The sequence below is a fragment of the Hydra vulgaris genome, chromosome 02 (genome assembly GCF_038396675.1).
Source record: "Hydra vulgaris chromosome 02, alternate assembly HydraT2T_AEP".
In the NCBI taxonomy this organism is placed as follows: domain Eukaryota; kingdom Metazoa; phylum Cnidaria; class Hydrozoa; order Anthoathecata; family Hydridae; genus Hydra; species Hydra vulgaris.
The window spans coordinates 50,117,747-50,138,410 of record NC_088921.1 but is presented as its reverse complement, the minus strand read 5'-3'; the positions used below and the strand labels follow the sequence as shown (position 1 = coordinate 50,138,410).

Here is a 20,664-nt window from a genome sequence, read left to right as displayed (position 1 = left end):
TCAATGTTAAGAAACACTGTTACAAATTTTTTTAATGTTACCAACACAAAATAACTGCAGTAAACTATTGTCAATATTTAAATCTTAATGAATGTAAGGGTAAAAATAAATTTATTTATTTAAAACTAATATTTTAAGTGAATGAAAAATAAAACTGTAACTAATAGTGTTAAAAAAAGAGTTGCCAATAATTAGAACACTTGCATTTTCTGAAATGAAATGTCTAATGGCTATATTTTACATTTTTCTCCTTAAATGTTTTACATTCTACATTTTGATAGAAAACTATGAAAGTTTGATAGTAATTGATATTATGCAAACAAATGTTTTACAAAACACAGTTATAGTCAAAAGCATTTGACCACTCAATATTTATAGCAAAAAAAACTTTCTTTCTCCACATTTTTTTGAAGCCACGTCTTCATAATTTATTTGCCTGATAGCATATTGTCCTGTTGAGCATGAAAATATCAACCTCGGTATTTTAAAAACCATAACCAATTAGACACATTAATCTTTAAAGTTTTCAATTTTAAAAATTAGAGACTGTCAAATACAGAAATTCCAAATTTCTGTATTTGACAGTCTCAGCTTGTGTAAACGAACACAACCGTCAGCAGTTGCTTCAAATTATAACTTCTAAAGATTGCTTAAAAAAAAAAGCAACATGTTTGGAATTGAAGCGTGAAGTAAGTGGCTAGTGAATATTGAAATTGTGTGCTACTAATTATTTTACTAGCACTTTGTCTGAAAACACGACTTATTGCTACATGTTGCTGGATTTTAGAATAGTAATTTTTGGTCTTTTATAGGATTTTTCTTAACTGATGCCACCGAGTAACCTGATGCTGTTTATTGATGGAAGTTTTTTAATTCATCAGAACAAACTTCCACAAAAAAATCTAATATTTAGTTATCATTTTAAAAATGAGAGGCAATTGCAGTTAAGAATTTTTATTTTTTAAGTTCATTTTTATTTTATATGACAAGGTTTCAACTGCTTTTCAACACTTTTAACTCCAAAAAACAAACCCAGTTAAGAAAACATCACCTAAAAACACAACCCAGTTGCTTTTCATTGATTCAACTCCAAAAAACAAATTTTGTTGCTGCTGTGGAGAAAAACAAGTCAAGTGACATAATGCCAAATAATGGAATTGAACTTACAATAAAGGCTTTAATTTTAAGCTTAAATTTTTATGAAAGCTATTTTTTCAAAAACAATTTTTCTTCTAGATTCAAAATAAATTCAAGGAAGAATTTTTTTTCTAGATAACAGAGTTCAAAGTACATTTTGCTGCAAGTGCATGTTGTGCGTGTTGTGCATGTGCATGTATAAAAGTTTAATATTATATAACCTTATAAAACTTAAAGCAGGAAAATACAAAGTTTAAAAAGTAAACTTTTACCTAAACTTTTTTTCACATTAAATAATTTGATAATACTAAATATAAATATAACTTACTGTCTCAACAGTGGGGTTCTTATTGAAATTTTCAATTTGTTGACCAAATGCTAAAATCTTCTGCTTTAAATTGATGCCTTGAGAACTACACTTAGCCATCTTGCATAAACAAATGTTTTATAAAACACAAATAAAAAGCATTGAACTTTTATTATTGAAAAAAACGTGCAATATTTAATTTTCATAAAGTTGATAATATTGAGATAAACTAAAAATATAAATATCTTACCTCACTTTTTATTTTCAACTGAATACCTCTCAAACTGCACTTTGTCTTCTCCACAAAAGAAACATCAGCAAAATGATAGCTAAATCTAGAAAAAAATCAAAAATCATTTTTGCATCTTTTAAAGTTTTGAACTTTTATTTTTATTTTTAGTTAATATTAATTAAGATGTTAGAATTAATTCAGCAATGTGAGATAGTACATGTAACAATTTGAATCTTAAATTGTAACCTGTTTAAATTACTCTGCTTTACTACATTTTTAAATTTAAATATTATAAACCTTTCTTGAAAACATTGAGCAAATTCTTTGGCAAACCCTTCTCTCCTTTGTTCCAATAAATCCAATTTTTTTATCACTTTACTCTCTGATAAATTCATTTTACGAACCATTTTCGCCTGAAAATAAAATTTCCTATTTAAATATTCCCCAATAAAATCATAAAAAAGTTGTAATAGACTTACTAATTTCTTTTTTAATGCCACAGTTTCATCATAGGAAAAGTTTCCACCTTCAGAAAATAAGCTAATGAAAATGAATAAATAATGAAAAATAAACTTGTAATAATTATTATATTACAGTCATTGTTTTTATAAAATACATGCTAAAAGAACCTGCAATAAACCTATTTAAATGGTGGCATTCCATTGCTATTTTTGAAATAAAAACAATATTATATAAATTAAAAAAAAAAAGCAGTTTTGTAAATATGGAGAAAACAAATTTATAAACACATGGAGAGAGCTTCAGGTTTAATACTATTTTCCACAACATACTAGTAAAATGAAAAGATTCCAAAATACAACTTTTAGCACCATTATTAATAATTTTTTTATTTCTAATTTTCTATTGTACATTTCAATAATATGTACCATTAGGACCATGCTCAGCTTTTCATCAGTTTTGATTTTATTTCCTAAGTAATTAATGATTAAATATTCTTTTTTAACATATGGCAAATTAAAATTTAAAAATTATATTTTACCTTACCTCTTTTTAACATAATATTACCCTAATAACTAATGTAATAATCCCCTTTACTTCTTTAAACAACTGTGGTTTCAATCGCAATTATATGTACTTTTTAGGTACCTTAGGCCTTATTTCTCAAATATATAAACTACTTTTTAAATTTTTTTTAGTTATTTACATATTTTTATTCATAATAGATAACAAAAATTATTAAAAAATTAAAAATAATATAATTAATAATTTTAATAAGACGTTAAAAAAAAAAGATTTGTTTGCTAATTCTCCTAACATTAAATTTGTGTGTGGACATAATAGTTTTACATAATAAGTTTTTATTTCATTAAAGTTTATTTTTCAATTGCTAAGAGACTTTTTTCAAATAATTTGTTAAGTGTAGATAATTATAATAAAAAACAACACTTCTATGCTATGTATGATATGCATTTTTTAGTAGTATTATTTGCTGTTACAAAACAAACTACTGTACTGTAAACTATATTTTATACTATAAAATTATAAATATATATAAATTTATAAACTGTACTGTTAGCTATATTTTTAGACAATGGTTTCAGGAAAAAAATGCCACAAGGCTGCAAGAAAGCGTAGAAAGTTTTATTTGTTAGACTTTCCACTATAAAGCTTTGCTCCAAATCAACTTACAAAGCCTATGCAGAGATTGGGAAAGTTCTCAACAAAAGCCTTCTACACCACACTTGGTATCTAGCTCCCCAGCTTGTAACTTTGTCTCTTGATGCCCACGTTAAGAACAACATCCTTAACAAATTGCTGTATTTTGCTGTTCCAGAAAAAGAATATATGGTGCTTGAGAAACCTGGAATGCAGCCAGTCGTTGTTTCAATGTCATCTCTTGATGATTTTGCTACTGAGCAAAGAGTTTTCTCTTAGAAATCACTAAGGAAGAGCTTTTGCTGTGGAGGGAGAAAGGTAAAGCTGCTTGTAAAAGTGAGAGAGCCCTAAGTCATTTGTCAAGTTCTCTGTGTGTGTCATCAGCTTGCAGTGGTAAATGATTGGGCAGAACGTCACATAAAGCTGATCCAAGACTTTATTAAAAGGACACATAACAAGGATAGATACATATCATGCACATTTTTAATAACAAAAAAAGGAAGTCGATTGCACCTAACAATTTACACCTAACAATCCCTTACCCCAACCAATGTACGTGCATGCTATACAATAATGTCTGCAAAACGTTTTAAAGTATTTCCATTAATTTTAAATACTTGGAATTTTATTGTTTGGATTATTTAATTATTTTATAAAATAACCTGCCTTTTTAATTTTTTTTATTTTTTTCTAGGTTGTCCATAAAAAAAAGACAGCAAGTATCCAAGAAAGTTACAAAGAAGTACCTGCAGAACATCTAACAAGTATCACAACTGTCATTACATTTTTGTTGCTTTTCAACTTAATTTAGAAATACTATCTGAAATAAAATTGTCACAAAAAATCTGTATCTTCCTTATTCTATTAGATATATTTTAAATCGAAACCAGTGTTTTGTGAGTGTTTTAAATTTAAAACTATCTATATTTGGAATTTTAAAAATTCTATTATATAGAAATTGTCTAAAACCGCCTTCTTTACCTTAGAGTTGATTTGGGAGGCTGAAATTTTTACTATAAGCTACTAATACATAATGATATGATTAAAATTTTCTACATTTTGATTTTCGAAAAAAAAATTTTTTTGAGACACCCTAATATATATATATATATATATATATATATATATATATATATATATATATATATATATATATAGGATATTATATAGGATATATATATAGGATATATATATATATATATATATATATATATATATATATATATATATATATATATATATATATATCATATTTACATTTGTATATGTATATAATATATAAGTATATAGTATATTTGTATTTAGTTATATATGTATGTGCATTTATATGTATATATAGTTTACTCTGTGTAGTGAGATCTAATAAATAACTTCTAATAAAGGTCAGTTTAATATCCAAAAGTATAATGCAATATCTTATTGGGAAACGTTCCTTTATAAACTCAGCATTAAAAGATTAGAATTTTTTGCAAACCTAACTAAATACGTTCTCTTTATATGATCACCAAACTTATATGTTTAAAATCTAAACTAAAAAGTTATTTATTGAACCTTGGAGGATGTAAATAACAACTATGTTATAAAAAATGTATTAAAAAGATACTTTAAATATATATATTTTGTTTGTTTGCTCTAATTCTATTAAATATATTTGCAGTTCCTAATAATATATCCTAAATATATTTGTAGTTCATTATGCAAAAATGTGGCATATTCAGAATACTCCTATGCAGGAGCGCTCTAAACAAAAGTTAATGTGTAACGATAGTAATATAGATTTTATATGGATTATATTGAAACTTTCTTATAATGAAAATCACTTGTAATTTTTATATTTCCTGACACTGAACTGCAAGATGAATATTTTCAGCAGTAAAATTTGGTTTATAACTTTAATTACTCCGCCTTTGAAGCATAGCATAAAAATGGCAAATGATAAGTAGCATTTGGACCAAGCAGGCTAGCAATGAAATATACTGATTATCTTAAGTCTATTTAACATATCTTAATCCCTCTAAGCTAAATGATCACTCTTGTATAACCCCAATGAAGAAAACAGTCATAAATTATTTTAGATTGTTGGGTTAAAATACCAAAATAATGTAAGTAACATAAATGCAATAAATTTAAAGGCTTTACTTCCTTTATCAATAAAACTGCTGGAAATTTTTGTTATTGGAGAAACCAAAGCAGTTCTTATTATCAGGTTCTTTTAATCAGTTCTTATTATCAGGTTTTAAACTCCTTATGTATTAGACATTTCTATTCACAAGTACAGGTCTTCTTTCATTTATTAACAAAAATATACTTTTAAAAATGTTAAATGAAGCAGTTATTCCTCCTGATATAGAAATTATCACTTTAGAAATTAAATAAAAATTGCAAATTTTTAATATTAGCTATTTATAAGTTATATCTCAGAAAAATGATTCTTTCTTTATTCACTTTAAATAAGTGCTTAATTTTTATTTGCACTTTTATAATGATTTTATTATAATAGGCAACTTTAATTTAAAACAACATTCAATGAATGAATTACTAACTGAACTACTAATTAACCAATGCAGTAATTTAATATATTTACTAACATGTTTTATATCAGTTATTAACTTTTCCTGTAACATTTTTACAAACGGAAATTTTTGTTTTTTGCATACAAATGCTATTTGTACAGGTTATGGTACTCAGCTTTTTATTTTACTGAAAAAAAGGTAGGAATAGTTGCATAATAGAGATATTATTGGTTCATTGGTTATGGATCTTTCAAAAGCATACAACCTGATTCCTCATAATTTAAAAATAGCTATATTAAAAACTTTTTAGGTTTATATATATATATAGGTATTTCTCTTAAAAGTCTTGAACTTTTACTATCATATCTAAGTGATTGTAAACAAACATTAAACTGAGTTTATCATTTTCTAAATGGTTAGGAGTTTTAATGAGAGTGTCTCAAAAATTAATTCTTGAGTCAGTATTCTACAATATCGTTATAAACCAACTTTTTTTGATTTATTAAAGACTTTAAGACAACTTTGCTTACAATTATACTTTCTATGTTTATGATAAGATCTTGTGAGAACCTTGAAAATGATATTTTTTCATTGCAAAATGAAACACTAAATGACATTGACTGGTTTAAATTTAATTGTATGATCATAAGTCCCATAAAATTTCAAGTATTTATAGTTGGTTAAAAATATTCAAACAACCAATTTTTAATGGTTGGCAAGGATAAGATTTTTGCTCTGGATAAAGTTAAACTACTTGAGGTTACATATAATAAGGATTAAAAATTTGGTGATCACATTAAAGCTCTATGTGGAAAAGTTAATAGTAAGTATTTGGAATTCTAATATAAAAAATTATTTATTTTATAAACAAGCTACTTAATTACTTAATGTATATATATATTGTCTAACTTTTTATACCTTTGATTTGGATGTTTTGCTCAAAACAAAATAACAACCTCATAAATAAAATTTATAAAATAGCACTACACATATTCCATAAGAGATTAGGTTTGTCTTTAGATAAAATGTTAAAATTAGACAATAACCCAAGAATCCATCTCCGAAACTTGCGGTTTCCAAGAATCCATCTCCGAAACTTGCAGTTTCTAATGACTAAAGTTTTTAAATCCCTTAATGATTTAAATCCTGAAGGATTTATTTATAAAGAAAAATTTACCATTTCAACTGTTGCAATAAATGAAACCATTTGAAAAGTATTAAATTTTTTTTGAGATACTAATGTTTGAGAGTTTGATATACAAATGCATTTCTTTTCTATTTTGTCCAAGTAGTTTACTAGTATTTATCAACATATATATTATTCGAAAATTTTTTAAAATGATAAGTTTATAATTTTGATCAAGTCAACCAATTTCTTTTTTCAGTTGGTTTAAATAACTAGATGCATCAAATCACTTTCTATTTAAAAGTTATTGTAAACGTGTCAGTGTATTTTTATACTGTAGATAAAATCTACGACAGCATCATAACTAATTTTTTATTTTTGAAAGATATAAAAATAAAAAAAAACTCATAAATGTTTATTAAAAGTTTTGAAACAAAAGATAATGCACACATTAAATGTCTGTAATAACAAGCGTCAAGCATGCAACACATCTTGCATTCTTAATTAAAGAAAACTTTGCTTCTAGGACATTGTACCAGTATCAACCATACTGGATGGTGTAAACATTATCTAGGGTTGTAGACCAAGGATACATAAAATGATAAAAAATTATATATTTTTCACACCTATTTTTAAAATACCTCTGTACAATGAATTATTTCAAAAAACCTAATTTGGACAACTTCATTTTTTAAAAAGAACTTTCAATTTATATTACCAAGGCATTTGTTGCACATTTATGATTCAAGACTAACACAACAAAAACATAAAAAAATACAACAAAAACATAAAAAAATAAAAAGAGCATGTTTTAAAAAAAAAAATAAAAAGCCTCAACATGACATCTCTAATATATATAGTTGATCAACAACATATATAATAATAAGCTAAGAACATCACATCAAGTTTAATATAGCAGATTTAAGATGCGCACATGACACATGATTCATATATTTTAAAGTTCAACAAAATTTTTGGTATAATTTTATATTTAACTTTTATTAAAAAGTACTCTTAGGATACAAATTTCTATTTAATATTAAAAAAAATATTTATAAAATACTTTTAAAACACTCTAATAAAATTGGCTGCATTTTTTAATTTTTCATATTGAAGTAGATCTCTTTAGTATCCCTTAGTCACACCATCAACAACATCTGGGATTATTTATCATTTTTAGCATTTATTTAGCATTAGATGTGCCAGAAATTATTTCTGGGAACATAAATAACATCTTAAAGTCTAAGTACTTTTTAGATTTTTCCTAAATTCTTATGCAACTAATTGTTCCTTCTCAACTGTGTTTGAATGAGAAATTCTGGAATATCTAAAATATTTGCTAGCAATATGTAGCAAACATTTTAAAATAAAGAGATAAAGAGTGTGGATTTGCAGATCTATAGCCAGCTGATTAGATTGTTTACTGAAAGTAATTATAAAATAAATTTTGTTTTTAGGAATTATTCTACACATACTTAAAGCAGGATAAGCTTTTTAGCCGTGGTAAAAAAAATTATCTAGAAGAAAGAAAACTTGGATATAAAACCACAAAATTAATTTTGGGTAATAGTAGGAGGAGCTCATATAGCTTGGATGGTAATCTTTTTAATGATAATACCACAATAAATAATAGTTATTCTTGATCTGCAAAATAGCTTGACACTAGGAAGGACATTCATTTGTAAAAGACTCCTTTAACTCTTACATGCCAAGTTTATTTATGAAAATGGAATTATGGGAACTTATATTACTTTAAAAATCTTTACTTTTAACTAACTTAACTTGACTCATGAAATTTTTTTTGTTTTCTATATTATGATTGGTTTTATCACTTGGCAGATTTTTTTTTTTTTTTAAACATCTTCGCTTCCAACAAGGCTGCAAGCAGCCACTAATTAAAGTTGGAAGTTACTGTAAGAGAAAAGATGAAGGTTGTAGAGCAAGATAACGATTGACGGACGATTTAAAAGATTGCAAATTATATGAATCAGGAAAGCAAGATGAAGGAAGCAAATTCCAAAGAGCTGATGTTCGAGGAAAAAAACTAGACAAATAAGCGTTTTTGGAGCACTTAGGAACAGTCACAGAAAAAGGATGACACTTAATTGAATGACGAGTAACACGAGAATGAATTTTAGTAGATGGCACAAGAGACGCTAGCTCTTTAGAGCAGTGCCCATTATAGTATTTGTAGAAAAGAGAAAGAGAAGCAACATTACGACGATGTGATAATGGTTGGAGGTTGGCTGCAAGAGCAGGTCCAACTATGTTTACAATGCATTTTTGCACCTTGTCTAAAAGAGAAAGAACATCATTAGAAGATCCGCCCCAGATATGGCAACAGTATTCCATATAAAGCCGGATTTGAGATTTATAGAGATAGAGAATAGAATCCAGAGTAAGAAAGTGGCGAGCTCGATAAAGAGATGCAACCTTAGCAGATGCTAATTTTGCAACTGATTTGATATATGGTTTCCAAGAAAGATTGGAAGTAAGAGTTAATCCTAGAAGATGAAGAGTAGGTGACTCATCGAGTACATCACCGTTCATAAATATAGGAAGATCTAAATTATTGCGATAACGATTGGCTAAAAAAAATTGAGTTTTATCTGAATTAAAGTTCACCAGCCACTGTGAGCCCCATGCTGTAGCAGAAGTGAGATCTTTTTCAAGCTCAAATGCCCCCTCCAGGCAATCAGAGGGTGTTGGTTTCTTATCACGACAAGAATAAATGGTAGTATCATCAGCAAACAATGCCACCTTAGATGTGAGAATATCTGGAAGATCGTTAATGTAAATTAAAAAGAGTATAGGGCCAAGGATAGAACCTTGAGGAACCCCTGAAGTTACAGAATAAGAAGATGCAGCATTCATTAAAAGCATGTATGCTTAAAATAAGGCAGCCTATATAAAAATTATATTTATCATAGTTAACCATGTAATACTTAGTTTTACATGGTTAACCTGATTCATTTTATAACATTAGTATGACTATTATAAATTATTTTTCAATTAGCAAATTTTACTTTTTTGCCAGAATTATCTATTATTTAAACTTTATAAGAATTTTTCATTTTTCCACCTTTTTATTTGAAATTCCTGTTTGAAATTCCTTATAAACCTTAAAAATATAAATTGTATATTAAAGTAATTTTATTAACACATTTTAACAACAAAAACAAAAAAAATATGAATCACTTTGTAAAAAAAAAATATTTAATTCTACATAAAAAGAAATACTTTTTACATTATTGCTCACTGACATTTCAGAAATAAAAAAAATTGTTATTTGCAAAATTGCAAATACGTATCCAAGAAATAAAACAAAATCTTTTTTATTAATTTAATTTTAGACAAAAGATGATTGCCTCAAATGTTGTGAAAATAAACAAATATTTTTACATTAAAAAAAGTCAGAAGCCAAGTAAACATTTGATAACATTACTTATAATATTTCTACATTCTTTTGAGTTGATTGTTGAATTGAGCTATTTTGCAATAATTTAATAAGTTGTGGTAGTTCAAAAAAATTAATATCAATAAATATGAAGAGCAAAAAAAAAGAACTTTATGTGAAAAACTATTTTTATTTAAAATTCTGTTAAGCAAATCCCTTAAGCATTTTTTTTTTCACCACAATCCTGAACATTAAAAAAGAAACAATAAAATAATCCAAACTTGATAAGAATCACTTAATGAAGTGAAGAGAGTGAAAACGTTGCAAAGCTAAGGTCTAGACACCAACCTTACCTAAACAAATCTTGTGAATTAAAATAAGATTATGCACTTATTCTAAACTAATAATAAAGATTCTCAGTGGTATCTAATTTTTTAGTGATTTTAGAAGATCTTTTTTTCTTAGATTAGAAGAAAACTTTCAAATGCTTTTGGTAGTGCAACTTATTACAGAGTTTTTTATGTTGAGGTTTAGTTTTTAAGCAGCCATGATTTAGTGGTTAGAGCATTGGACTCTAACCACTACGCCAAGCGTAATCCAAGGGCTACAAGTCTGAACCCCACTTGAAGCACATAAGCATCATTGATTATATTAAGTTCTCATTAAGGACTCATTAAAATACTAATCCTTATAAAGCAGTGCTCTTTGATAAGACTATTAGGTCCTCTTAGAGTTTCCTCAAAAAAAAAAAAACTTAAATTTAATATCGTACTTAACAAAAGCCTTAATGCTTTTAAATGTCCTTTTTTTTCCTGACTATTTTATTGCTTTTCTTTTAAAGACTTTCTTAAATTTTTCATTAAAATTATATAGATATCAAATAAAATTATATATTAAAATTATATAGATTGCGCTTAAGACATCAAAATACTAATATAAAAGTTTTGGCTTTGCTTCTTTATGAACAAAACTGATGTTTATTTTTCTCTTTTTCTTTAAACAAGTAATCATATATGCATATATGTTATTATTTTTCATTTTGAAATTCGCCTGAATTTAGCTCAACTTATCTGCCTAAAAGTTAAGAATAATATTCTGAAACTATTCCTAAAAATTCCATAACTATTTTTAACAACATAAACCACTACAACTATTTATTTCAGTATTTAGTTAAGGTGAATACCAGCTTTTAATTTATTTTTCAGTTTTGTAAAGGTGAATGGCAGCTTTTTGGCAGTTTAATGCATAAAATAATTACAATGATTTATAATTACAACAAAACAGATAAAGAAATATAGTAACCTTTTTTCAAATGTATTTGAATTTCTAAGTTATTAAACTTGGACAAAAAGTTTTCTGGTTTGATAAATATTCATTTTTAAATAACCTTGAAGGAAAAAAAAAAAGTAATAACATTCAAAAAAAAGTTTTGTTTTTAGTTTTTTTTGATTTTTTTATACTCAATATTTTTAAAATATATTTTCAATATATATATGGTTCTATACTTCCATACTAGCTATGCATTTGTTGTGATGGTGTTTGGTGAACTAGTTGTAAAAGAAAATTGTAAAATGAAATTCAGATTAGCAGTGAAATTAAACATAGATAAATATTTATATGAAACTTGACTAAATATCTTAAAATAATGATTAAACAATGGAACTCACTTTAGATGAATAGAAGAACTAAAATAAGATAAATAATAATAAAAACTAAAAAAAAAACTAAATTTGGATAAATAAACAAAACTTTATAAATAGTGGAATAAAGTTTAGTGGACTAAAGGAAACCTAATAATACTCACCGCATTGAACTGCTGAATTCAGTGTTTGCACTTCTCGACTTGTTTAAGATATTAATGCATTCAGTTCGCAGTTCTGAGATAGATTTACTAATTATTAGTGAAACCTTTAATGAAAAAAATAAAATGGCTACACAGCTAAAAGATTATTAAAATTGAAAAATAAAAAACAAAACTTGACATTCGTAATTCGATTTGGTTTTTATATAAAATTTTTACAAATATATATATATTTATATATATATATATATATATATATATATATATATATATATATATATATATATATATATATATATATATACACACACAAAATAGATAATGTATTATTATGGTATAATAATAATAATACCAATACTCTTGTGCGTTTAAGCAAAGTAAACTGCAAGTTTCAAAATAATATGCAAAAAGACTTAAAATCCATGCATACGTCGAACAAAACATTAATAAAGGCAGACAAACATCTAATTTGTATAAATTATCTAGAGATGAATACAACAAACTGTTAACAAACACAATTACTTCTACCTACAAAAAAATCAATGCCAGAACTAAAAGATCAAATAAATAAGGAAGGAAAAAACCTTTTAATCCACCATGAAGTGTAAAACAATATTGAGATAAACGAATCGTCTGGCTGTTTTTTTACTTTAAAAGACCATATGGATAATTTTATTAACAACCCTTCAGTTCGCCTTTTAAATCCTTCGAAAAACAAGGTAGGAAGAATTAGTTTAGTTATTTTATCTACAATTATTCACGAATTAAAAAATAAACTACAGTTGAATCAATGGCAAAGCACCCAATTTGTTATAGATTGGTTTAAAAAAATCAAAAATAAACACCTTTGCAAACTTCTAATTATTGATACAAATGATTTTTACCCATCTATTAGTGAAAAAACTCTTACCAATGCAATCAGTTTCGCCGAACAACATGTTGTTATAAATGATTACAATGAAAAATTAATATATCATGCAAGAAAATCTTTAATTTTTAGAAACGATGAAGCTTGGATAAAGAAAAGAGGTGGATTACTTGATGTCACAATGAGAGCATTTGATGGAGCTGAAGTTTGCGAATTAGTTGGTATTTTTATATTGTTTCAGCTCTCTCAACATTATGATAAAAACAATTTTGGCTTGTATCGTGACGACGGACTTGCTATTTTTGAAAACAGAAGTGGCCAACAAATTTAAAAAATCAAAAAGCATTTTATAAATATTTTTAAAAGTAACAACCTTCTTATCTCCATCCAATGTAATATTAAAGTTGTCAATTATCTTGATGTAACATTGAACCTGATTGACAGTTTTTATCAACCATATTATAAACCAAATAACCAACTTATGTATGTTCATTCTGATTCAAACCATCCACCTAATGTAATAAAAGAAATCCCTCGCACTATTGAGTTAAGATTATCGACTGTGGCAGTAAATGAAGCTGTGTTCAATAATTCCATTCTTCCGTATGAAGAGACTTTATGTAAATCAGGATACAATTCAAAACTCACCTACCAACCGCAAAAAAAACAAAAATCAAAAAAACATTGCAAACATAAAATCATATGGTACAACCTCCCGTTTAGCAAAAATGTTGAAACTAAAATTGGAAATCGCTTCTTAGCTTTAATTGACCAACACCTTCCAGTAAGACACAGACTTCATAAAATTTTTAATCAAAACTATATTAAAGTTAGCTATAGTTTAACAAATGCACATAACATCAAAATTTTACAAAGCGATAAAAATGAAACATCAAAAAAATGCAACTGCATAGATAAAAAAATTTGTCCGTTAAATAAACAATGCCTTTCTAGCAATGTTGTAAACCAAGTCACTGTAAGTTCTGGAGATCCTCAATTCAAAGATAAAGTTTATTTTGGTATAAGTGAAACCACTTTTAAATTAAGATATGCCAACCATTTTAAACCTTTCAATGCACCCAAATATAAAAACGACACTGAACTTTAAAAAGAAATATGGAAGCTAAAATTTAAAAATATAAAACCTGCTGTTACATGGAAAATAATAGCACAATATAAGCCCTACAACCAAGCATCAAAAGTTTGTAATCTTTTTTTTACTATCCTTATTTGCACACGGGAAATAAATACCTTTGATGTTTTTTTGTTTTGTTTAGTTTTGTTTTTGTAACGTCAGAACTCGTTCCACTGTAATTTTAATTTTTAATTTTTTAAATGGTTTTTAAGTGACGAAATACACAATGGCTAATGATTGCCGAAGAGCATGAAACTCAGAGTTCCATCAAAAGTTGTTTTTACTCATTTTATATAAATAAATAAATATATATATATATATATATATATATATATATATATATATATAATAACAATGATAATAATAATGAACAATAAAAAATCTAAATAATAATAATACAACAATTATAATAATAAAAATAAATCACCTGGTTTAAGCACTCTATGCATTTCACTTGAACCTGATTAAATCTGAAAAAAGAAATACATTTATATATATATATATATATATATATATATATATATATATATATATATATATAATATATATATATATATATATATATATATATATATATATATATATACCTTAATAATAAAGAGCTTATTAATAATAATAATAATAAAAACAACAAACATAATAATAAAATTTTAAAAACTTTTAAAGAAAAACTATTACTCATTTATATGAGCCACCTTGCTTAAAGATTCTTCTAGTTTATCCATTGCAGATAAAAAAAGATCTCTCTATAAAAGAAACATTAGGATTTTAAAAAGGTTTGATAATATTCAGAAGCATCAGACTGTCCTACACATTTTAGCATAAAATTATTCCTCTCAGTGTTTACAGAATCGATTTTACAGAATTTGTTAACAAAAACAATATTCTGCAAACGACAGTGAAAAAAACTTCAGTGCCAAATTAGGTAATTTGCTAAAACAATTTTGTACAAAAAATTGATTCTAGAGATATACGAAATAGCATTTTTGCAACTTTAAAAAAAGGTCATTAATAAATCAAATAAAAAACTTAATGAGGAATGAAAAGGCTTCATTAAGCACAAAAGAAAAAATGAAATAAAAATTAAACATCAATTTTTTGCCTGAGCTGGGTTATTTAATACAGTTTTAAAATAAATTTAATAAAATTTAAATTAAAAAAAACTCAAAGTGTTTAACCAATATAAAATCAGTTTCTTTAATCAATGAGTTGTAGAAAACAACATACATTTTGCAACATTATCTCAACCTAAGATGCAGAAAAGTTCTTTAATGTTATTTCTTTCAAACAGGGTTTACAATTGGATAAAAATTGTAAGTTATTTTTAGGCTTATCCTCTAATTTAATATATTTATTTTAAACATCTTTGTTTGATATCACTGCAAACATGCAAAAGTTTGTCACATGCAAAGTTATCTTTACCACAAAAAATTCTCCACCATTAAAAAATTAAATGAGTATTTTATATAATTCCACGTTTAAATCTATATTTATAGCAAAAAAATTACAAGTTTTTATTTATATAATTAAAGATGTTAAATTGTTTGTATTATAAAGGCTTTTTTTCAATATTTAATTTAGTTTATAATTTTATATTAATATTTTATATAATTTTATATTAATATTTTATATAATTTTATATTAATATTTTATATAATTTTATATATATATATATATATATATATATATATATATATATATATATATATATATATATAATATATATATATATATTTAAATGTAGTCATCAGAGGTTTGCAACAAAATAAAATTAAATAGAAAAAAAAAGAAAAAGAGCTGTGAAGTATCTACTTTTATTCTGCTCAACAGTTATGAGTACAAGCTTTTGCACCTTAAATAACAATAAAAACTTTAAACAAGTGAGGGACAAATTATTTTAAACACCTTGGTAACTAAACTTTGAACATAAGGGTACTTTTGCAATTTCTTTTAAGTTATCTTATTTTAAAGCATTAAGCAGTGCATAACTTACAATATGCAACTAGTAAGCTTATTTTTAGTAACCATTTACAATCTAAACTTTATTTTAAAAAGTGACTGAAGCTAAGAAATAAAAGAAATATATATAATACGCATAATTAATAGTGGAGCAAAAAATAAAAAAATACATATTATGCATACTAAATGGATATTTATATTAAGAAATAAATAATTCACAGTAGTAATTTTAATGACTTGAATAAAAACTGTGAAAAAATTTTAAATTTATAAAATTATATTAAAGAATATCTTTATAAACTATAATGCACCATCTTTTCAGTGTTATGGAATCAGTGACTTGGGTGTTTACATATATAGGTTTGTATATATATAGATTTATATATATTGGGTGTTTATATAGATGGTTGCTAAAAAAGAGCACCACAGGCACCCTTAAATTTACTAGTATTTACATTATATGTATATACGTATAATATTTACATATACATATATACATTATACAATGTACATTTCTACATTTTTTTTAAATTGAGTTAATTCTTAAATTGAACTTGTTTTGATGTAATTTATCATACTGTAGTAGTTTAAAAAAGTTAATGTCCATTACAAAAAAAAAAAAAAAAGAGAAATTTATAGCATTAAAATTCTCTTTATTTTTTTTTAAGCTAAAGCATTATTTATTTAAAACAAACTCTGTAACAAATGCTTTAACATTATTTTAAAGAAAAGACTTGATGTCTACAAAATAACATGTTTTAGTCAAAATTTTAAATTGTTTTATAAAAAGTATTTTATTTTTGTTTAAGTAATCATTTTTTTATAACTTTTTTATTTAAACTATTTTAATTTTTAATCTTTTTATTTTGTAGTTATTAAAGTGCTCTGTGATAATACCCTAGGTGCTTAAGGTATTATCACAGAGCATTTCAATAGGAGGTTCATCGTTTATTGGGCTTGAGCTGGCATCGAACCTCTGACCTCTGGGTCAGAACTCTAACCACTGCGCCACTGCTGCTTTGATTTTACTTTTTTTTAATTAATTTTCATTTTACATAACTTTTCGTAAAACTTAGAAACTATTAGGAAAGCCCCTAGTTAACTACAATAGTGAGTTGTTCATGCAATGGACTAAATAAAGACTAGTTAATACACTGAGAAAGTGTTTAGTAATTTAGTTAAATATAACACAATGGAGGTCAACTATATGTTCAATAAACAATGAACAATGAAGTCATCTACTAATTTATTTACCAAAAAACTTCTCTTTTCCTTCATAACATGGCTTACTAAGACTTAGCTAACTATTGATATCTCAACAACATCCAAACAAATTATTGATATCTTCACCATCAACTAACATCCAAACAAATTATTGATATCTTCACCATCAACTAACATCCAAACAAACTATTGATATCTTCACCATTAACTAACATCCAAACAAACTATTGATATCTTCACCATCAACTAACATCCAAACAAATTATTGATATCTTCACCATCAACTAACATCCAAACAAACTATTGATATCTTCACTATCAACTAACATCCAAACAAATTATTGATATCTTCACCATCAACTAACATCCAAACAAACTATTGATATCTTCACCATTAACTAACATCCAAACAAATTATTGATATCTTAACCATCAACTAACATCCAAACAAATTATTGATATCTTCACCATCAACTAACATCCAAACAAATTATTGATAATATCCAAACAAATTATTGATATCTTCACCATCAACTAACATCCAAACAAACTATTGATATCTTCACCATTAACTAACATCCAAACAAATTATTGATATCTTAACCATCAACTAACATCCAAACAAATTATTGATATCTTCACCATCAACTAACATCCAAACAAATTATTGATATCTTCACCATCGACTAACATCCAAACAAACTATTGATATCTTCACCATCAACTAACATCCACACAAATTATTGATATCTTCACCATCAACTAACATCCAAACAAATTATTGATATCTTCACCATCAACTAACATCCAAACAAGTTATTGATATCTTCACTATCAACTAACATCCAAACAAACTATTGATATCTTCACCATCAACTAACATCCAAACAAACTATTGATATCTTCACCATCAACTAACATCCAAACAAATTATTGATATCTTCACCATCAACTAACATCCAAACAAACTATTGATATCTTCACCATTAACTAACATCCAAACAAATTATTGATATCTTAACCATCAACTAACATCCAAACAAATTATTGATATCTTCACCATCAACTAACATCCAAACAAATTATTGATAATATCCAAACAAATTATTGATATCTTCACCATCAACTAACATCCAAACAAACTATTGATATCTTCACCATTAACTAACATCCAAACAAACTATTGATATCTTCACCATCAACTAACATCCAAACAAATTATTGATATCTTCACCATCAACTAACATCCAAACAAATTATTGATATCTTCACCATCGACTAACATCCAAACAAACTATTGATATCTTCACCATCAACTAACATCCACACAAATTATTGATATCTTCACCATCAACTAACATCCAAACAAATTATTGATATCTTCACCATCAACTAACATCCAAACAAGTTATTGATATCTTCACTATCAACTAACATCCAAACAAACTATTGATATCTTCACCATCAACTAACATCCAAACAAACTATTGATATCTTCACCATCAACTAACATCCAAACAAATTATTGATATCTTCACCATCAACTAACATCCAAACAAACTATTGATATCTTCACGATCAACTAACATCCAAACAAACTATTGATATCTTCACCATCAACAAACAACCAAACAAACTATTGATATCTTCACCATCAACTAACATCCAAACAAGTTATTGATATCTTCACCGTCAACTAACATCCAAACAAATTATTGATATCTTCACCATCAACTAACATCCAAACAAACTATTGATATCTTCACCATCAACTAACATCCAAACAAACTATTGATATCTTCACCATTAACTAACATCCAAACAAACTATTGATATCTTCACCATCAACTAACATCCAAACAAATTATTGATATCTTCACCATCAACTAACATCCAAACAAATTATTGATATCTTCACCATCAACTAACATCCAAACAAACTATTGATATCTTCACTATCAAGTAACATCCAAACAAATTATTGATATCTTCACTATCAACTAACATCCAAACAAACTATTGATATCTTCACCATTAACTAACATCCAAACAAATTATTGATAGCTTCACCATCAACTAACAACCAAACAAATTATTGATATCTTCACTATCAACCAAACTAACACTTTCAATTTATACATTTTAAATGAAACAATATGCAATTTCATATGCATTAATTTATTTTGTATGTAGGAGTTTTTAAAATAAAGGATAGAAAAAAACAAAATAAAAAATATATATATATGCAGTTTCCTATGTAGTAATTTGTTAGGGACTTACTTGCATTTAAATTTTGTAACAGAAAACTAAATAGTTGCAAACTTTAATTCCAGAAGTATTTTTAAATGTTTAATACTTTTAATTGGTAAATATTTCAAAAATAAGAATATAGTAAATTATAAATAATTTTTTTTTAATATATACTGCACAAAATGTGTCTTTATATTTATATTTATAGCATAAAAGTTACTCTTTACCTGTTTTTTAGGGTTGTAAAGAACCTCCTGAACTTTTCTCTTCACTAATGCAATAGATTCAACCACTGCTGTGTTGTGTTCAGAAACTCTTGCAGAATGTGCATAAAGTTCAGCTAAAAAGTATATTCAAAAGTAATTAAAAAATTGAAATCTTGGGGTAAAGAACCTATTTTGCAATTTAGTACACTATGCTCTTTCTATTAAGCATTAGGGTTTTTTTGTATTCTTTCAATGCAAAACTATTGTAAAGATATTGTATTTTCAATACAATATCTTTACAATAGTTTTGTAAAGATATTGTATAAAACAATAAATCAATTTTGTTTTATACAATATCTTTACAAAACTAGAAAAGTCTTGTTTCATTTTGGTTTTTACAAAACAAAATAAAACAAGACTTGAGATTTCTTCACAAAGTTAAGAATTTGAGATTTCTTCACAAAGTTAAGAATGTAAGATTTGTTTTTACAAAATTTAGGCTCTGAAATATGTTTAAACAATAAGAATTTATGGGTAATCTAACAAACATATAATAAAGCAGAAAAAAGTTTTTGTTGCTAAAATTAGTGTCAATAGCATTCTTAACATTATTATTATAGAAATATTCAGATCTGCAACCTGCAACACATCTGCAATACATCTGAAATACATCTGCAATACATTGGCAATACATCTGCAATATATCTTTATCAATGTGCAACTTTGCTTACCCTATTCTAAATTTTAGTGCAATGAATCATCTGTGTGGAAAGGTTAAGCTGTTTGAGGTAAAATTGACAGAATATAAATTACTCAGTAACCTTTTTTCAAAACTTTAGAAATTTTTGGATTTAAATAGCATTAATTATTAGTATATCAATTAGATATTTCA

The 20,664-nt window shown here is 25.7% G+C and overlaps 1 protein-coding gene across 3 annotated transcripts in view; it reads right to left on the bottom strand.

Annotated features, from left to right (window-relative positions):
* Positions 1-20,664, bottom strand: part of LOC100207156 (coiled-coil domain-containing protein 180) — a 105,879-nt gene that overhangs the window by 21,587 nt on the left and 63,628 nt on the right. For all 3 annotated transcript variants that reach the window (XM_065791253.1, XM_065791255.1, XM_065791254.1), the window contains 8 exons: positions 19,794-19,906; positions 14,812-14,879; positions 14,561-14,603; positions 12,134-12,237; positions 2,156-2,216; positions 1,974-2,089; positions 1,695-1,779; positions 1,466-1,564 (listed from right to left, as the gene is read on the bottom strand). In XM_065791253.1, coding sequence (XP_065647325.1) covers positions 1,466-1,564; positions 1,695-1,779; positions 1,974-2,089; positions 2,156-2,216; positions 12,134-12,237; positions 14,561-14,603; positions 14,812-14,879; positions 19,794-19,906 — 689 coding nt within the window. The remainder of the gene's footprint in view (positions 1-1,465; positions 1,565-1,694; positions 1,780-1,973; positions 2,090-2,155; positions 2,217-12,133; positions 12,238-14,560; positions 14,604-14,811; positions 14,880-19,793; positions 19,907-20,664) is intronic.